Source organism: Trachypithecus francoisi, unplaced genomic scaffold, assembly GCF_009764315.1.
Source record: "Trachypithecus francoisi isolate TF-2019V2 unplaced genomic scaffold, Tfra_2.0 Lachesis_group13, whole genome shotgun sequence".
NCBI lineage: Eukaryota > Metazoa > Chordata > Mammalia > Primates > Cercopithecidae > Trachypithecus > Trachypithecus francoisi.
The window spans coordinates 64,635,842-64,656,448 of NW_022681458.1; the positions used below are offsets into that span (position 1 = coordinate 64,635,842).

Here is a 20,607-nt window from a genome sequence, read left to right on the forward strand (position 1 = left end):
ATCCTGAGACTCTGCTGAAGTTGTTTATCAGCTTAAGGAGATTTTGGGCTAAGACTATGGGGTCTTTCTAAATATACAATCATGTCATCTGCAAACAGAGACAATTTGACTTCCTCTCTTCCTATCTGAATACCCTTTATTTCTTTCTCTTGCCTGATTGCCCTAGCCAGAACTTCCAATACTATGTTGAATAGGAGTGGTGAGAGACGGCATCCTTGTCTTGTGCCAGTTTTCAAAGGGAATGCTTACAGTTTTTGCCCATTCACTATGATATTGGCTGTGGGTTTGTCATAAATAGCTCTTAATATTTTGAGATACATTCCATCGATGCCTAGTTTATTGAGAATTTTTAGAATGAAGGGGCGCTGAATTTTATTGAAGGCCTTTTCTGCATCTATGGAGATTATCATGTGGTTTTTGTCATTGGTTCTGTTTCTGTGATGGATTATGTTGATTGATTTGCATATGTTGAACCAGTCTTGCATCCCAGGTATGAAGCCAACTTGCTTGTGGTGGATAAGGTTTTTGATGTGCTGTTGGATTTGTTTGGTTTGCCAGTATTTTATTGAGGATTTTCGTATCAATGTTCATCAGGGATGTTGGTCTGAAATTTTCTTTTTTTGTTGTGTCTCTGCCCGGAATAGTTTCAGAAGGAATGGCACCAGCTCCTCTTTGCATCTCTGGTATAATTCGGCTGTTTGAATCCCTCTAGTCCTGTACTTTTTTTGGTTGGTAGGCTATTAATTACTGCCTCAATTTCAGGACTTCTTATTGGTTTATTCAAGGATTCAACTTCTTCCTGGCTTAGACTTGGGAGGGTGTATGTGTCCAGGAAATTATCCATTTCTTCTAGATTTTCTAGTTGATTTGTATAGAGGCGTTTATAGTATTCTCTGATGGTAGTTTGTATTTCTGTGGGATCAGTGGAGATATCCCCTATATATTTGTTTATTGCATGTATTTGGTTCTTCTCTCTTTTCTTCTTTATTAGTCTGGCTAGCGGTCTATTTTGTTGATATTTTCAAAAAACAGTTCCTGGATTCATTAATTTTTTGAAGGGATTTTTGTGTCTCTATCTCCTTCAGTTCTGCTCTGATCTTAGTTATTTCATGTCTTCTGCTAGCGTTTGAATTTGTTTGCTGTTGTTTCTCTAGTTCTTTTAATTTTGATGTTAGGGTGTCAATTTTAGATCTTTCCTACTTTCTCTTGTGGGCATTTAGTGCTATAAATTTCCCTCTACACACTGCTTTAAATGTGTCCCAGAAATTCTGGTACAGTGTGTCTTCGTTCTCACTGGTTTCAAAGAACATCTTTATTTCTGCCTTCATTTAGTTATTCATCCAGTAGTCATTCAAGAGCAGGTTGTTCAGTTTCCATGTAGTTGTGCAGTTTTGAGTGAGTTTCTTAATCCTGAGTTCTAATTTGATTGCACTGTGGTCTGAGAGACTGTTATGATTTCTGTTCTTTTGCATTTGCTGAGGAGTGTTTTACTTCCAATTATGTGGTCAATTTTAGAATAAGTGCAATGAGGTACTGAGAAGAATATATATTCTGTTGATTTGGGGTGGAGAGCTCTGTAGATGTCTATTAGGTCTGCTTGGTCCAGAGCTGAGTTCAAGTCCTGAATATCCTTGTTAATTTTCTGTCTCATTGACCTATCTAGTATTGACAGTTGGGTGTTACACTTTATTTCTATCAGTATATCCAATATTATATATACTATTAATTTGTTTATTTTGTCTGGGAGGTTACTTCATTACCTTCTCCAATTACAAGAAGGTACTATATACCAGGAATTGTGTAAAGCAAAAGATAAAGATACCAAAAAAAAAAAACAGATGTTCCCCATGCTGAAGGAGCTCTACCACACCACTTTAAATTACTTCTTTGTTTAAAATCTTACTAACTTCCTACTAAATAAGTGAAGAAAGTGTAATGGTTGAAAACCTGGGTTTTTCTTGCCAAAAAGTTTAAGAAAACAAACAATAATCCCTGGGTTTGAAACTTGCCATTTACTGTTGCTAGAAAATTTGCATACCACAGTATACCACAATATGCAAATTTAGTGAGAAACAATTGCTGGTGCATAGTAAGTGCTTAATAAAGATCTAAGATCATATACATTTGGCCACTTTCTCCTTTAAAGGTCTGTGTCTCTGGTAATGCCATTAGCTGGTAAGAAAAATTTGCTGAAGAAAGGTCCACAGATTTACTCATACAATTAATCAAACATTCACCCCCTACATTCCCTGAGGAAGTGTCTCACTCTGTCTCCCAAACTGGAGTATAATAGCACAATCATGGCTCATTGCAGCCTCAAATCCTGGGCTCAAGCATTCCTTCTGCTTTGGCCTCCCAAAGTGCTGGAATTATAGTCATAAGCCACCATGCCTAACTCAAGATTTCTTTTTTAATAAAATAACATCTCTGCCCCATACTATGCTAGATAAAAATAACTGTGTTCATTAACCATTTACCATGTGCCATGAAGCTCTACGGGAATAAAAACTTTATCTCACTTGTGTTCCAATTCAATACTGAAACAACAAATATTTACTGACTATGAGCTGAGCTTCAGATAGATCACTTTAAAAATCCCTAAATTATGGTGTTTATATTATAGAGAAATATTAAGGAAAATGTATATGCTGCTAAAAAAAAAAAAAGAAGAAATAGTAAAGGAAACTGAAATTAGTAAGAATCATCATTAAATTATACAGAATAATTAGAAGTGTGATGAAAAAAATAAAAAGCAGAGCAGGAACTTCTCCCTCTACCCAAACTGAAGTAAAAGGAACTAGGATTTACCCTCCTACCTAAAAAGACTAAAACACAGAAAAATAGAAGAAACAGGCAGGCATGGTGGCTCACGCCTGTAATCCTAACACTTTAGGAGGCTGAGGCGGGAGGATCACTTGATGCCAGGCGCTCAAGACCAACCTGGACAACAGAGCGAGACCCCATTCCTGTATTTTAAAAAAGAAAAAAAAAAGTTTTCAAACACTGAACATGCAGTCAGGAAGGACAGTGATCCCTATGAGAAAGTAAACAAAGGTGGTGAGCACTGTGACTTGACCCTAGTTTAGCACTCCACAGAAACAGAATCCAGGCAGAACTTGACAAACACTGAGTTGAGATTGAGCATAGAGCTGTAGGTAATCAAGGCATTTAGAGTTCATAGGAAAAAGTACAGAAAAAAGCAGCACAAAGAGAGATGCCTGGAGATCAGAGCATACCCGTCAGGTCTTCAGCAAGGTACTGAAACGTAAACGCAAGTGAGTGAAATACCAAAGACCAGAGGAAGAAATGATCCAGATGGATTAGAGCACGGGTGTCCAACCTTTTGGCTTCCCTGGGCCACACTGAAAGAAGAAGAATTGTCTTGGGCCACCCATAAAATACACTAACACTAACAATAGCTGATGAGCTTAAAAAAAAAAAAGAGGTCTATGCGTAATTTTCATGATATCTGCCACCAAAAAAGTCCTCACATTCAAAGGGTTGGACACCAGTAGATTAGAGAACAGTGCCAGCACTCACAGAGGGCCAGAAACAGTACCTGTTTCCACTAGCCCAACTGAGAAAACTCTTAATTCATAGAGTATTAGGTAGGATACCCAAGAATGTCATACCACAATAGTGGAAAATAATTAGCCTCAGATTGAAAAAAGCAAAAGATCATAAAAGCAACAACTAAAGGATCAACTGTTTCCAAACAAGTGCATCCCAGGAAAAAAGCTGAAGAATATTTGTAGAATTGAAAAACATCAAAATTCACAATGGCTACCATCTAATCAAAAATTACCATTCAAAATTAAAAATATAAAATTAAAAATAAAAAAATATATACACATATAATAAAAATTAAATTAAAAATAAAAATTATCAAGCTACAAAGAAGTGGGAAAACACCCCATAATCATTATGGGGTGAAAATCAAAACCAATCCAGAACTAACACACATGTCAGACACAGCTGACAAGAACATTAAAACAGTTATTATAACTGTATTCCATATGTTCAAAAAGTTAAGTAGAGACATGCAACATATAAAAAGACCCAAATTAAACATCTGGAGATGAAAAATAAAATGTCTGAGATTAAAAATATATTTAATGGGATTAAGAGCAGAAAAGACATAGCAAAATAAAACAGTAGTGAACTTCAAGATATGGCAACAGGAACTAAAAGAAAAAAATGAAAAGAGTAGCAGTGAGCTGTGGAACTTCAAAGAGCCTAATAAGTGAGTAAACAGAGTCCCTAAAGGTCGGCGAGGAGGGGGGTTTGTTGGATAGTTGAAGAAATAATGGACAAAGTTTGTCAAAATTAGATGAAAACTATAAAGCCACAAATCAAAAAAGCTTAACAAATCCTCAACAAAAGACACACAGAGAAAAACTACACCAAGGTCCATGACAATCAAATTGCTCAAACCAGTAATAACATGAAAATCTTAAAAGTAGCCAGAGGGGGCCAGGCACAGTGACTCACGCCTGTAATCCCAGCACTTTGGGAGGCCGAGGCGGGCAAAATCACCTGAGGTCGGGAGTTCAAGACCAGCCTGACCAACATGGAGAAACGCCGTCTCTACTAAAAATACAAAATTAGCCGGGCATGGTGGCTCATGCCTGTAATCCCAGCTACTCAGGAGGCTGAGGCAGGAGAATCACTTGAACCCAGGAGGCAGAGGTTGGGACGCACTCCAGCCTGCTGGGCGACAGAGCGAGACTCTGTCTCAAAAAAAAAAAAAAAAAAAAAGAAAGAAATTACTACTGATTTTCTTAGACATGATAATGGTATTGTAGTTATAAAGAAGAACACTAAGAACACTATTCTTCTGTCTTTAGGAGATGGTGCTGAAGTATTTAGATTAAGCGTCATAAAGTCTGCAACCTAGGCTGGGTGTGGTGGCTCATGCCTATAATCCCAGCATTTTGGGAGGCTGAGGTGGTGGATCACCAGAGGTCAGGAGTTTTAGACCAGCCTGACCAACATGGTGAAATCCCATCTCTACTAAAAATACAGTATTAGCCGGGCCTGTGGTGCATGCCTGTAATCCTAGTTACTCTGGAGGCTGAGGCAGAAGAATCACTTGAACCTGGGAGGTGGAGGTTGCGGTGAGCCGAGATCGTGCCATTGCACTCCAGCCTGGGCAACAAGAGTGAAACTCTGTCTCAAAGGAAAAAAGAAAAAACTAGCCAGAGGGGAAAAAAACACATTACATACATAGAAACAAAGACAAAGATAATATCAGATATCTCATGAAAAGCAATAAAGTGAGGTAACAGTGGAGCAACATCTTTGTACTGCTGAAAGACTATCAATCTACAATTATATACTCACTTCAAATATCTTTTTTAAAAACAAAGGTGAAATAAAGACTTCTTCAGACAAAATTAGAATTTGCCAACAGGAGACCCACACTAAAGTCAGGTTAAAAGAAGTCCTTCAAGCAGAAGGCAAATAACATCAGACAAAATTAAGGGTATTGGAAAGGTTAACTAGATGGGTAAATACACAAGATACTTTCATATTATTTAAAAATTTTAAATGATACTGCAAAGTGTTACAGTATCACTCAAAGGTAGCTGATACAAGTTAAAGATGTATACTATAAATCCTAAAAAAAAAACAAAAATTTAAAGCTACTAAAGAAACTAAAGAGATAAAACATATCATTTTTTTAAAATCCCAAAAAGGTAGTAAAAGAGGAAAAGAAGAACAAAAACAGATAGGAAATACAGAAAATGAATAGTAAGATGACAGATTTAAACTAAACCACAATAAATCACACTGAAGATAAATGATCTAAACACCTCAATGAAAAGGTAGTGATTGTCAAATTAGATAAAAAGAAAAGAACCAATTATATGCTGCCTATAAGAAAAACATTCTAAAGATACAAACTAATTAAAAGTAAAATAATGGAAAAAGCAAAAAGATATGCTAAGAAAACTCCAATAGCTATTTTAATATCAGAAAAAGCAGATTTCAGAGCAAAGCATGTTATCACAAATAGAGGAGGTCATTTCATAATGACAAAAGGGTCAATTAATCAAGAAGCCATAACAATCCTGAACATTTATCCCCCTAATAATCGAGCTTTAAAACATACCAAGCAAAAATAGAACTGCAAGAAGAAATATACAAATCTACAATTATTGTTGGAGGTTTTAATACCCCCCTTCAATAACTGACAGAACAAGTAGGCAGAAAATAAAAAATATAAGAGATCTGAATTACATTATAAGTCAATTTCACCTAACAGACATTTAAAGACTACTCCACCAAACAGCAGCAGGAAAACGCATTCTTCGCAAGTGCACATGGAACATTTTAAAAATAGGCTGTACTGTGGGCCATAAAACAAGTAGCAATAAACTTGAAAGGATTCAAGTCATATAAAGTATGTTTTCTGAACACAACAGAATATAGAAATCAATGACAGAAAGATATCTGGAAAAATCCCAAAATAATTAGGAACTAAATAACATATATACATGGTGAGTAAACCACAGATCAAAGAAAAAAATCAAAAAAGTAGAAAATTTGAAAATAAATATATCAAAATTTGTGGCATGTCACTAAAGCAATAATTGGGAAAAAATTAGCACTGATTTTCTACTTTAGAAAATAAGACTGAACTCAAGTAAATTACTTCAACTTAACCTCTACTATAAGACACAAAATGACATTTTATTTCACAAATCCAACATCCATTCCTAATTAAAACTCTATAAACTAACACAAGAAAGGGACTTACTCAACTTGATAAAGGGTATCTACAAAAAACACCTATGGCTAACAAATACTTAATAATAAAGGACTGAACACATCTCTCCTAAATCAGGAACAAGTCTCACTTATTTTCAACATTATCTGGCCAGTACAATCAGGTGAGAAAAAGAAAAAAGGCAAACAGATTGGAAAGAAAGAAAACTGTTCTTATTCACACACAACATAGCCATCTATGTAAAAAATCCAATGAGATATACAAAAAAAGGCTTGTTAAAATATAGTGAATTTTAGTAAAGTTGCAGGATATAAGATCAGCATTTTAAAAAACTGTATTTTTATACAGTATTAAAGAACAACCAGAAACTGACAATTTTTAAAAATACCAATTACAACAGCACCAAAAAATATGTACTCCTTAGGGAGATTTTAAAAATCCTATTTTTAAAAATATACGAGGCCAGGTACGGTGGCTCATACTGATAATCCCAACACTTTGGGAGGCCAAGGTGGAATGATAGGTTGAAGCAAGAAGTTTGAGACCAGTCTGGGCAATATGGCAAGACCCTATCTCCAGAAAAATTAAAAAATTAGCCAAGCATGGTGGCACATGCCTAGCTACTGGGGAGGCTGCAGCAGGAGGATCATTTAAGCCCAGGAGTTTGAGGTTACAGTGAGCTATGATGGTGCTACTAGACTCCAGCCTGGACAACAGAATGAGATCTTGAAAGACAGAATGAAAGACACATACTTAGAAAACCATAAGACACTCTTGAGAGAAATTATAGACCTACAAAAAATTAAAGATATACCATGTTCATGGGTCAGGTCAGAAGAATCTAAATTGTTAAGCTGTCAGTCTCCTCAAACTGATATATAGAGTCGATGCAACCCCAATCAAAATCCCAATGGGACTTTTTCTTTTTTTAACAGAAACTAGCATACAAAGAACCTAGAACAGCCAAAACAACTTTGAAAAAAAGACTTATGATAAAGCTATAGTAATCCAAACAGTATGGTATTAGCACAGAGACAGACATATATAGAGTCCAAAACTAGAAGCAGACATATATAGACAACAGATTTTTTTTTAAATGATGGTGCAAAGTCAACTCAGTGAAGAAAGGATAATATTTTCTAATAAATGGTGCTGAACAATTGGATATCCATATGCAAAAATCATTAACGTCAATCCAGTTTTACACCATATACAAATAATAACTCAGAAATCTTGAAAACTGATCAGAGACCTAAATGTAAGACTAAAAATTATAAAACTCAAATGGGAGAAAATCTCTACAACCTTGCGTTATGATACAATAGCAGAAGCATGATACAAAGACAAATTAATAAACTGGGCTTCATTAAAATTAAAAACAGCTGGTCTTCTAAAGATACTGTAAGAAAATGGAGAAACCACAGACTGAGAGAAAATATTTGCAAAGCATATATCTGAAAAAATACTTATTCCCAGAATAAATAAAGAATTCCAAAACTCAATAGTAAGAAAACAACCCAATCTTAAAATTGGGCAAATAATTTAAGGAGAACTTCACCAATAAAGACATATGGATGGCAAATAAGCACATGAAAAGATGTTCAACATCACTAGTGATTAGAGAAATACAAATTAAAACTACAATGAGGCCAGACACAGGGGCCCGTGCCTATAACCCCAACACTTTGGGAGGCCAAGGTGGGCAGAATACTTGAGCCCAGGAGTTTGGGACCAGCCTGGGTAACATGGCAAAAAATTCCATCTCTACAAAAAAATATAAAAATTAGCCAGGCATGGTGGCACTTGCCTGTGGTCTCAGTTACTCAGGAAGTTGAAGTGGGAGGATTGCCTAAGCCCAGGGAGGTCAAGGCTGCAGTGAGCCATGATCGTGCCACTGCACTCCAGCTCAGGCAGCAGGGTGAGACTGTCTCAAAATAAAAAAAACAAAACAAACCTACAATGAGATACTACTATGCATCTACTAAAGTTTAGACTAAAATTAAAAAGACTAACGATACAAAGTATTGGCAAGGATATGGAGAAACTGGAACTCTATTTATACAGTGCAGGTGGAAATATAAATGATATAATCACTCTGGGAAAAAACTTCATAGTTTCCCAAAAAGGTAAATATATATCTACCATTTTGATCTATTCACTCAATTTCCAGTTACTTACCAAAAGGAAATGAAAGTATATGTCTACACAAAAACCTGCACATGAATGTTCATAGCAGCTTTATTTGTAATAGCCCAAAACTAGAAATAATCCAAGTGTTCATCAACAGGTGAATGTATAAACAAAACAGTGGCATATCTATACAATGGAATACTGCTGAGCAATAAAAAGAAATGAACTACTGATAAATGCAACAATATGGCTGAATTTCAAAATAATTATGCCTAGTGAAAGAAGCCAGACCCCCCTCCCACACATGCTGTAGGATTCCACTTTATTAAAATTGTAGGGAATTTAAACAAATCTACAGTGACAGAAAGCAAATCAGTGATTGCTGGGGGGTTGCTTAAGGGTTGTGGGTGGGAGTGGGGAAGGATTATAAACGAGCAAGAGGAAAACTTGGGGTTGGTGGATATGCTCATTATATTGATTGTGATGATGGTTTCATGGTTATATTCATGTGTCAAAACGCATCAAATTGTACACATTAAATTGTACATATTAGATGATAATTATATCTCAAGCTATTATAAAGCAACATAAAACAAAAATCTATGATTTCAAAGATTGTGGCCCAAGCTGCCTAAGGAATTGAATTCCATCTCCTGAAGAGAAGAAGGCTACAGAACAGACACATTTTGGAGGCAAGATTGCAAAATTTTCCTTTAAAAATTCAGTTTTTAAAATGAGGAGTTTGAAATGTCTGTAAACATAGAGGTGGAGATATCAATTAGGCAAGTGGCTATATCAGTTCAGGAAAGAAGTCTGGGATGATAATATAAATTTTGGAGTCTATAGCACATAAAAAGAATATTTAAAGTCAGCCTGAATGAAACAAATAGTGCTCAATAAAAATTAGTGGAATGAATCAAAGTTCTAAGGAGTTCACATTATTAACTTATTTCATCTTGACGAAAAACCCCAAAGTAAGAATTATGATCCCCACTTTATAGGAAAAGAAATTGAGGCTTAAAGGTGAGTAACTTGCCCAAGGTCACACAGCTAAGAGCTATATTTGAGGTCTGCAGTGAGAGCTAATAGCTATTAGAAACAAAAAAAGATAATGTGAGGTTATTAGTGATGCTGTCCCTAAGCAGAAAAAACACTCGAGTCAGACATCCTCAGACATTAACTAATAAAGTAGCCAAATATTTAATAAACCTAGAAAAAATTCTCCAAATCCATAATTGACATGTTAGCAGCTTCCATTAAATTTTATCATGTTAACATCAATGTGATTTACAAGTTAAAAGAAATTAAAATCTGTGCTACCCAACTACTGTACTGGTGTCATTTTAAGCTTGCAGAAAGAAAAGGCAGGATGTTTTAAACTGGTTACCTCAACTGAAGTAGAATCTGAAGGACATAGAAGTTTAATGACGAAGAACTTTAACTGGGATCGAAATAGCTGTAGGAACTACGTTATAGCCTACTGGAGGCAAAAAAGTAAGTTCTATATTGGCATTTAGGGAAATGCACTAGTAGGTAAAATATCAGAAGTTCTGAGAAAATGTCATTTAAATTTCAAGGAAATATGTTCCTTGAATTTTAATTCTAACCTTTAAAAAAAAAAGAAAACTTGGAAAGGTTAAAATACTACATCAAATGCTATAATAAAGATACAAAATTGGTGACATAAAAGGCCATTCTTTGTTATAAAAAAAAAAACGCTGTGCTGATAATGCCTCATTCAAGTGTAATGGAATACTGATACAGGACGTTTTAGAGGTTTTTTCATTAAATACTATTATTCTGCCCACTGAAGTTCATTATAAACTGTAATAATTGATAAATCTATTTATCTGATATAAAATCCTAATTTACTGAGGATCTTTAACACTCTCAACAAATAAGTTCAATTTTATTCCAGTTATCTGCATCTTACTGCATTAAATAAAAAATAAAGAGCTTAATAATTTTTTTCAAAGCCTATCATCCAGAAATGGTCAGGAGAAGACCAACGTCAATCAACTTTTCAAGAAAGAAAAGAAAACAACAACAAAATAAGATCAACAATCACATCACATCTCTTCCTATTAAAGGTTTGGGGTAGAGGGGTCTCTATAGCCCAAGTTGAACAAAATGGTCAGTACATCACTAACAAATGGAACCTTCTAATTTTTGCTTACAAAAGCTGAGTTATTGTTACCTTGATTATGTTTGAGGAAGTTGAAGGAACCAATTTATTTTCACTATTACCTGCTTAGAATCTATGAAGGAAACCTAAAGTTTTCCAAAAATTCATTAGGATCCCAAAAAAGTACTATAAGAACTTCAAGAATCTCATGAATTTATGAAATGAGTAGTTGTCAATGAAATTGTGCACTGAAAAGTTCAATGAATACCAATATTTACCCAGCTGATGAAATATATCACCAACATCCTAGAATTCCATGTTCAAACTGTTCCATTTTGTTCCATTTCTACTACTTCAGGTCACTATCAGCTCTTGCCTAAATTATTGTTGCAGTCTCTTAGTCCACCCTTACATAGACCACCCATTTCACCACACAGCAGCCAGAACAACACAAGTAAAAACGTAAAGTTCAGACTTCTAACAGGTGCTTTATAAGGCCTTTTATGATCTGAACTCCTCATGTCTTCCTGGCTTGATCCTTTACCACTACTGTACCCACTCCCACCCAATATACAAATACCAAGAAGACGTGTTCTCCCATACACACACTAGCCTTCAGCCATATTCAGCTATCTGCAGTCCCTCAAAAGCAACAGCCGGCTGGGTGCAGTGGCTCATGCCTGTAATCCCAACACTTTGGGAGGCAGAGGTGGGAGGATCATGAGGTAAGGAGATCGAGACCATCCTGGCTAACACGGTGAAACCCCGTCTCTACTAAAAATACAAAAAATTAGCCAGGCATGGTGGTGGGCGCCTGGAGTTCCAGTTACTCGGAAGGCTGAGGCAGGAGAATGGCGTGAACCCGGGAGGCAGAGCTTGCAGTGAACGGAGATCGCGTCACTGCACTCCAGCCTGGGCAACAGAGCTAGACTCTATCTCAAAAAAAAAAAGCCAAAAAAAAAAAAAAAAAGCAACAGTCACCCTGAGAAGCTCTGCATATATGCTCCTTCCTCTGGATTGTACGCTCCTTTTTTGCTAACTCAGACTCATTCTGAAGTCTCATTTTAAATGCTGTGTCCTTTGCCACTGACTCAGTATTTAAAAAAATAATAATAAATGCCAGGTTCTACGTGATACCTTCTTTGCACAACTCATTCCCACCTAGCCCCAGCTGATGATCCATAATACCCTGCACTTAGCATCCACATAGCAATATTCACGCTGAATAATTATTTTTCAAACTTTCTGTCCTAATCTAAGCTACCTGAGGGTAGGAGACAATGCCTTATTCACTATCATGTCCTTGGAATCTAGCTCAATGCTTGACCCATAATAGAAACTAAACAAATTCATTGAGTGAATGAATGTATCATAAAAGGTATTTCATTCATAGAGGGGATACAGTTTCGAAAACTTTCATTAAAGAAATAGCATCAGAATTGATATTAGAATACGTTGATTTAAAAAAAAAATAAGAAAAAGAAATAACATACCTGTCTTTCCAACTCTTGTCCTGTTATGCCAGCCTCTACATGAGCTGTCAAATTGTTCTCATCAACCCAGAGAATTCGATTCTGTTGCAAAGGAAGAAAGAAATCTGATCTCCATGAACTACTAATATTTTCTCAGGAAATATAACTTCCTAATTCAAAGCAACAAGTGATAAGACAGTGATTAAGCAAGAAGGGTTCCCCTCAACCATCCACACTGGAAACCAAGTCCACTTATCCCAGACTATACAACATGATGACATAGTAACAAAGGCAGTCCATTATGCAGGGGTTGGCTTAAAACATAGACTCTGTCTTTATTCAGATGTTAATTTAAATTAAACTCCTTCTCTTACCTTAGGCAAATTATTTAACTGTTTAAATATTTATTGTTTCCTCATTCGTAAAATGTAAATAGCAATAATACATAAAGTGTTGCCTACAATAATTAAATGAGATACTCCATGTAAAAAAACAGCATATACAGGTCCTGGCATTGTGCAAATACTACCTGCACTATGTTAACGTAGCAATCATTATCTAATTGAAGAATATCAGAATATGACCATAAGATTAGAAAAAAAAATCTGCAAAGACATTTAAATATAGCAGATGGCATCACTGCTTTATTTTTAATTCAAAATAGGGCCAGAGATCCCATGTACAAAACAAAGCATATCCCTGCCTTGGGCTCAAAAGAAGGAACTAAATTTCATCTGGCTCAACTTACCAAATGTATGACTGCCAATAAAAAATGTTATCTGGCATTCTTATTTGACCTAACTTTTACATATATATGAATTTTCATGAATTACTTTCTACTATTAAGAGCAGACTTCTTTCCCCTTCCTATCTGGCTGAGCAATTGGGTAATATACAGAACCTTCTTCTGGATCCCAGGGAAGCTTTCTTTCGACTTTCATATGCTCAATTTCACGGCAATAACTAACATAGATAAATCTACTTAATAACAAAAAGAAAAGAGCACAACAGACAATACAAAAACAGCAGTTGCTACCTACATTCCAAATCTGAACACATATGAATAACTGCACTGCTTAATTCATAGGGTTGTGAAAAATATTAAATAAGATGATGTATGTGAATGTACTTTTAGTTTTATGCTACATAAAACTCATAATTATACCCTCACTATAAGACAATAGTAATTTCTTTCTTTCTTTCTTTCTTTTTTTGAGACAGAGTCTTGCTCTGTCACTCAGGCTGGAGTGCAGTGACATGATCTTGGCTCACTGCAACCTCTGCCTCCTGGGTCAAGCAATTCTCCTACCTCAGCCTCCCGAGTGGCTGGGATTACAGGCACGTGCCACCACGCCCGGCTAATTTTTGTATTTTTAGTAGGGAAAAGATTTCACCACATTGGCCAGGCTGGTCTAGAACTCCTGGCCTCAGATGATCTGCCCACCTCACCCTCCCAAAGTGCTGGGATTACAGGCGTGAGCCACCGCGCCCGGCTGACAACAGTAACTTCGATACAACTATGGTATAATCAGGTTTTTGGTCCTTTGGCAGCTAAACAAAAGACAGTATTATTAAATTGCAGAATGAAAAGACAAAGAATTTTTAATCTGATGGTACCTTATGTATACATCTTCTCCCCTAACAGACTGGTTCTTGAGGCAATTACATACTCATTCTAACTATATACCTTGTAGCTACCAAGAGTTCAAACATATCTTTTGGTAGAAAACGGAAATTAAAAGCAGCAGAAAAAAACTTCACAGGCACTCACAGAAAAACTTAAAGAAAACATAGGCTACCCTATTACATCCCATATACACTACCAAATCCATGTTAACATTCCAGAATAAGCTATTCTTCAGCTATCATCTGAGGAAATAAATTGCCTTTTCTTAAAATCTGGGATAAGGAGAAAGGTTAATGGGGAACTTTACAATAAAAGAAGTGTTCACCATCTGAACTTGATCAATTTTAGCATCACTAAAAGTGGGACAATCAGCTATTACACACCTCTATTGATGTTATGTGACACTTTTTAAAAAGCACATTACCATCTATGAGGGATTCTTGCTGTAAAAACAAAACAAAACAAAAGGCAATGCCTGAATCTAACTAGACTTTATACGGAAGTTCTATTTAGTGGACACACAGGGCTTAGACAAAGAGTTAAATGACAAGAAGCAGCAACAGATAAATTCAAAATATGACATTCTATATCACAAATAAACTTGTTTCTTCAAAAGTCTGTAATATTCAAAAGAAAGCAAACAGGGAGTAAGAGGAGGCTTTTACATAAAGTGAGACTTAAGAGCCACAATGGAAAGCTAATGTGAGCCTTGTCTGGATCCCCATTTGAACAAATGAACTATAAAATAGACATTTTTTATATTGAAAATTGAATGTAGACTAACTACTAAATAACATAAAGAATTACTTTTGATTTTGCCAGGAGTGATATAATAGTTATGTGAGAAAATGTCCTTTTTAAATGAGATTATACAGAAATAATTATGTGTAAAGTAGCACTGTATCAGAATTTGCTCTAAAACTACTAGAAAAAAAGAAAGATAAAGAAAGTATGACAAAATGTTAATAACTATTTATCTAGAAAATGGGTACACTATTCTTTCTACTTAGGCGTTTGAAAAAAAATTCAAATTTGGTAAAATAGCATGAAGACACATACCTGAGGGTAAAAGTAAACCTATCTTTTGGATAACTGAATACAAGGGTAAAATGTAATAATGAAATACACTTAAAACAAAATGGGTATTAGATTCTTTTTTCTTTGTCGCCCAGGCTGGAGTGCAGTGGTGTGATCTTGGCTCACTGCAACCTCCACCTCCCAGTTTCAAGCAAGTCTCATGTCTCAGCCTTCCAAGTAGCTGGGATTACAGGCACACATCACCACACTCGGTTAATTTTTGTATTTTTAGTAGAGATGACATTTTGCTATTTTGGCCTGGCTGGTCTCAAACTCCCGACCTCAAGTGATCCACCCACCTCAGCCTCCCCAAGGGCTGGGATTACAAGTGTGAGCCACAGTGCCCGGTGGCTAGATTCTTTTTTAATGACAATTAAGGTGGAGCCAATAAAGACAATGTTTTAAATATATCTCAAATTATTAAATACCATTTGTGAAGTGTCCAAAGAAATAATTGTTCTTGTTTCATCTGCAGGACACATCAGGCCATATGAAACACTGGTTCCTCCTGCCAAAATAGGAAACAATAACTTTTATGTTTAAATATTCTGTTTTTAGCTATATTTCTAGGGCAAATCCCTCATATCAAGTACACAGATAGGAACACTAGAAAAGTGATACCTATTAATACTTTGCAAAATACAATTTGCCAATGCTCACACACTAAAAGCAAACTCACCTTTATTTTATGCTGAGTGCCAAAATGAAGCAATATTATGGAACTGAAAGCAATGGGCTATGGCTCCATCCCCTGGACATGCCACACTCAAGTGAAGTCCCTAGCAATTTGTGGAACTCCAAAAACATGATTAGAAAAGTTCTAAGCTGATAATTACTGAGGAGAGGGAGCTTAAAAGAAAAAAAGACCCATCCTATACAACTAGAGACATCATTACTTCCTACTACAATTATGAGATTAATTTATCATTTAAAATAATCTTATATTCTTATACAAAAAAGCTTTAATAAATTAGAATAGAAACAAGTTTAAAATGTCTAGATTATGAGGTTTTAAAAACAAATTTAGATGTTTTTGGTGAAAAAGTGATTTTAATAAAGAAAATACATAGAAGTATTTAAATATACTGTTGTCTTAACATTTACTGTCAAAGGAAAAATGCTTTCTTGATACCATTAAAGAACAATACAATGTTCTCTGTTCTTAACCAGATCTAAATCATCATATATCAGAATAAATTCTTGACTGATACTTCCATAAGCTCTGCATGAAAGAAAACATGTGAAAGTCACCTTCCACAAGAAGTACAGGGGGTGTTAATCTGTAAGGTTCAGTGTAACTTTACAAAGTGAGATCATTAAGTGTCGGTTAAAAACGTGATGCCTGTGATCAGTAACTACTATTTGCTTGTCACAGTCATTTGGAATTAGAAAAATATTTCATAACAAATGGCATTTTAGTGCCTTTTTTGCATGAATTCAACAGAAAGCATCAGCTGAAGAGGGAATATGGAGCTTCTGGAATTGTTGGCAATCTCATCACCATTCCTATGCTAATCTCAAAGGTTTATATAGGACATATTTACATTTAGCTTTTGAAACAGAAAATTATCTCCACAAATATACAGGTTAAAAAGTAACTACTAAAGCAGAAACATTTTCTTATTCAGGCATTAAATCACAGCTTCAACTAGGACCCATAGAGGAAAAAGCCATGAACTAAGGTATATCATGTCTCAAACAGTTTAAGGAATTCTACTTAGAACACAAAAGAGCATCATTGACCAATTTTTTAGAATAACCACATCACAATTACAATAAGGTTTGTTTTCAGTAGGGTGATGCAAATATTTAAAATACAAATATTTTAAATAGAAGAAATTTACATATCAAAATTCAAAATGCACAATACCTACCACCAATTGGTATGATACAAAGGTTGTATTTGCAAGCTAGATTCACAATCTTAACTACATCATCATGGCATGCTGTTGAAGAAAGGGAAAATAAATTAATTACAGAGGCATGAATAAAATCTGATAATCTTGGCAAATAAGAACCTATGAAATTCTTTATCTAAACTTTTCCTTCATTTATTCACTCATTAACACAATGAGTTGAGTATTAAAACACTTTACCTTTTTTTCATTTTGAAATAATTTGACTTACAAAAAAGTTACAAAGACAGTACAAGAATTTTCCTTCATCTCACATCCCCAAATATCAACATCTTATGTAGCTACAGTCCAACTATCAAAACCAAGCAACTAACACTGATACAATACAATAAACTAATCTACAGACCTTATTCAAATACTTCCAATTGTCCTACTAATGTCCTCTTTTCTGGACCAGAATCAACTTGAGGATCACACCCTGCATTTAGCTGCCTTGTGTCTTCTTTAAAAATAGGCATTTCCTTAGTGTATCTTTAACTTTCATGACCATGACAGTTTTGAAGAACAGTGGTCAGTTATTTCATAGAATGCCCCTCAGTTTGGGTTTGTAGATGTTTCCTCATGATTAAGTTCAGGCTATATATTTTGGGAGTAATTCCACAGAAGTGATGTTGCATCTTTCTCAGTGCATTACATCTAGAAGCACATGATATTAACATGTCTCATTTCCAGTCATGTTAACTTAATGCATCATTTGGTTAGGCCGTGTCACTAGGTTTCCCCACTATAAAGATACTGTGTTTCTTTTTTTTTTTTTTTGAGACGGAGTCTTGCTCTGTCGCCCAGGCTGGAGTGCAGTGGCCGGATCTCAGCTCACTGCAAGCTCCGCCTCCCGGGTTCACGCCATTCTCCTGCCTCAGCTTCCCGAGTAGCTGGGACTACAGGCGCCCGCCACGTCGCCCGGCTAGTTTTTTGTATTTTTTAGTAGAGACGGGGTTTCACAGTGTTAGCCAGGATGGTCTCGATCTCCTGACCTCATGATCCGCCCGTCTCGGCCTCCCAAAGTGCTGGGATTACAGGCTTGAGCCACCGCGCCCGGCCCGATACTGTGTTTCTTGCTGAAATTAATAGGTATTAATTGTTCAAATAATTTATTCAATATTCAATATTAATAGGTTCAAATATTAGGTATTAATTGTTCAAATACTTGTTAACTTCAACAAGAAACACAATATCCTTATAGTAGGAAAACCTAGTGACACAGTATTTACATATCTTAGACTACGTAAAATACCATGTTTCTCATCATACTTTCACCTAATTTTAGCACCATTGATGATTTATTGTTTAAACAAATGTTTGCAATATTGCACAAAATACACTGAACATAAATTCCTTTCCTTTGTACAGAACTAAAGGGTTCTCTTTATGCTTGTAAAAGTTATATAAGTAACAAAAAACTGATTGGAAGATTTTAAATGCCAAGCAAGAGGTGCTAAGACTCAACTTGACTGGCAATAGGACACTAGTGGAGGTTCCTAAGGAGGGGAACAAGATGGCAAAGAGATTGTTTTGGAAAAGTCAATCTCCTGATATAGTAAGAGATGGCATGGAGGAGTGAGACTTGAGGCAAGAAAACTATGCAAAACTCCAGTATTAGTTGCTAAGAGCCTAGGGACTCAGCAGGAAATAAGAATGCTGAGGAAAGCAAACGAATATCCATTTATGAATACAAAAATAGTTCTATAAAAGTTGCAATTATCTTTTCTAAGGTTTGTGTAAAGCTAAGAAAACATGTCACTTCTATCATTCCAATTTTTAATAAATATCTATTTTCAAGCTTTTGGATTAAGCTTATAAAGCTTGCTCTCTGTGGTAAATCTACTAAATAGAATACTCATTAATTAACAATTCACAAAATACCCAAAGATGTCTATTAAAAAATCTTCAACAAGGCAAAATTATCTTCTAGGAATGTCACCTAATCAAAAGGCTTCCTTAACCACGTTATCTGAAACTGCATCCATCCCACTACGCATCCTTGTTCACGCTACCCTCTTACATGCTTTTATTCACAGCACTTAACACTAACCAATATGTTACATATTTATTTGTGAATTATCTGTGTCCCCTCAGTAAATTCTATGGCACTAGAAGGGATTTTTGTTTTATTCACTGCTTATCCTCAAGTACCTAGCCTGTATTTTCACAGTCCTAAAGTTCTGGTGTTTAAGCCGATGAAAATAATGCATAAACACTAAATTTAATAAGTGAAGTAATTGTCCTTACTCTTAAACAAGCCCTAAGCATACTATTAAGCAACACATAGAATTCCGATTCAGATCAAAGCCAGACTTAAAGACAACTACAATAGATTTCCTAGTTGTGTGTGGGTATTGCAAGAATGAGACAGCCACAACCACTCTATGGAATACCACATTGCCTCAAATTTCTTCATTGTCTCAAAACGAGGCCTCCTACAAAGAAAAACTTGGACTTCATCGCCAGTGGAAATTTACATTAAAATTAAATAAAGACCTCAGTGACTTAATAACTTGTTGGGAAACTCTTTCCAAAGAAGTCATTATACTAGGATATTGAACAGAATAAAACTATAAACTTGATTCATCCAGGAATACACCATTCACAGAGATTCTTGAAGTATGGGAGAAGCTGGCAAAAGGATTATTGAATTAATCTCCCAAGTGTGTATGGGAGACTTAAAGGGGCAAGAAATTATAAGGCATGAAAACCCTTATGGTTTCACAAAAACCTAGATATACAATGAGAAGGAACTGATTTGGAAATTGGGATGGAAAAAAAGTGGAAGAGCAAAGGTGCAAGGGAACCAATAAAATGGGAGGGATTTTACAAAGCAAAGAAACTTTTGTGAAATATTGTTTACTACATCTGGGTTTTTGAGAATATTTGGATTTCTTAAAGCAAAATGTACTTCCACTATATTATTCTGTTTTTGTTTTTGCTTTTTAAGAGATGAGGGACTTACTAGTCCACGCTAGACTCGAACTCTGGGCAAGTGATCCTCCTGCGTCATCATTCTGAGTAACAGGGACTACAGGAACACACTGCCAAGCCCAACTCTCTCAGTACTTTAATGTTGAAAGACACGAAGAAAATGCCTAGAAGGTATACTTGAAAGTTCTTTTTTTTTTTTCTTTTTCTTTTTTTTTTTTAATTATACTTTAAGTTCTAGGGTACATGTGCATAATGTGCAGGTCTGTTACATATGTATACTTGTGCCATGTTGGTGTGCTGCACCCATCAACTCGTCAGCACCATCAATTCGTCATTTATATCAGGTATAACTCCCAATGCAATCCCTCCCCCCTCCCCCCTCCCCATGATAGGCCCCAATGTGTGATGTTCCCCTTCCGAGTCCAAGTGATCTCATTGTTCAGTTCCCACCTATGAGTGAGAACATGCGGTGTTTGGTTTTCTGTTCTTGTGATAGTTTGCTAAGAATGATGGTTTCCAGCTGCATCCATGTCCCTACAAAGGACGCAAACTCATCCTTTTTGATGGCTGCATAATATTCCATGGTGTATATGTGCCACATTTTCTTAATC

At 35.7% G+C, this 20,607-nt stretch overlaps 1 protein-coding gene across 1 annotated transcript in view; it reads right to left on the reverse strand.

Annotated features, from left to right (window-relative positions):
- Window positions 1–20,607, reverse strand: part of AGPS (alkylglycerone phosphate synthase) — a 158,962-nt gene that overhangs the window by 87,418 nt on the left and 50,937 nt on the right. Inside the window, exons 6-8 of the mRNA XM_033231031.1 lie at window positions 17,039–17,110; window positions 15,593–15,672; window positions 12,482–12,562 (exon numbers count right to left, since the gene is read on the reverse strand). Coding sequence (XP_033086922.1) covers window positions 12,482–12,562; window positions 15,593–15,672; window positions 17,039–17,110 — 233 coding nt within the window. The remainder of the gene's footprint in view (window positions 1–12,481; window positions 12,563–15,592; window positions 15,673–17,038; window positions 17,111–20,607) is intronic.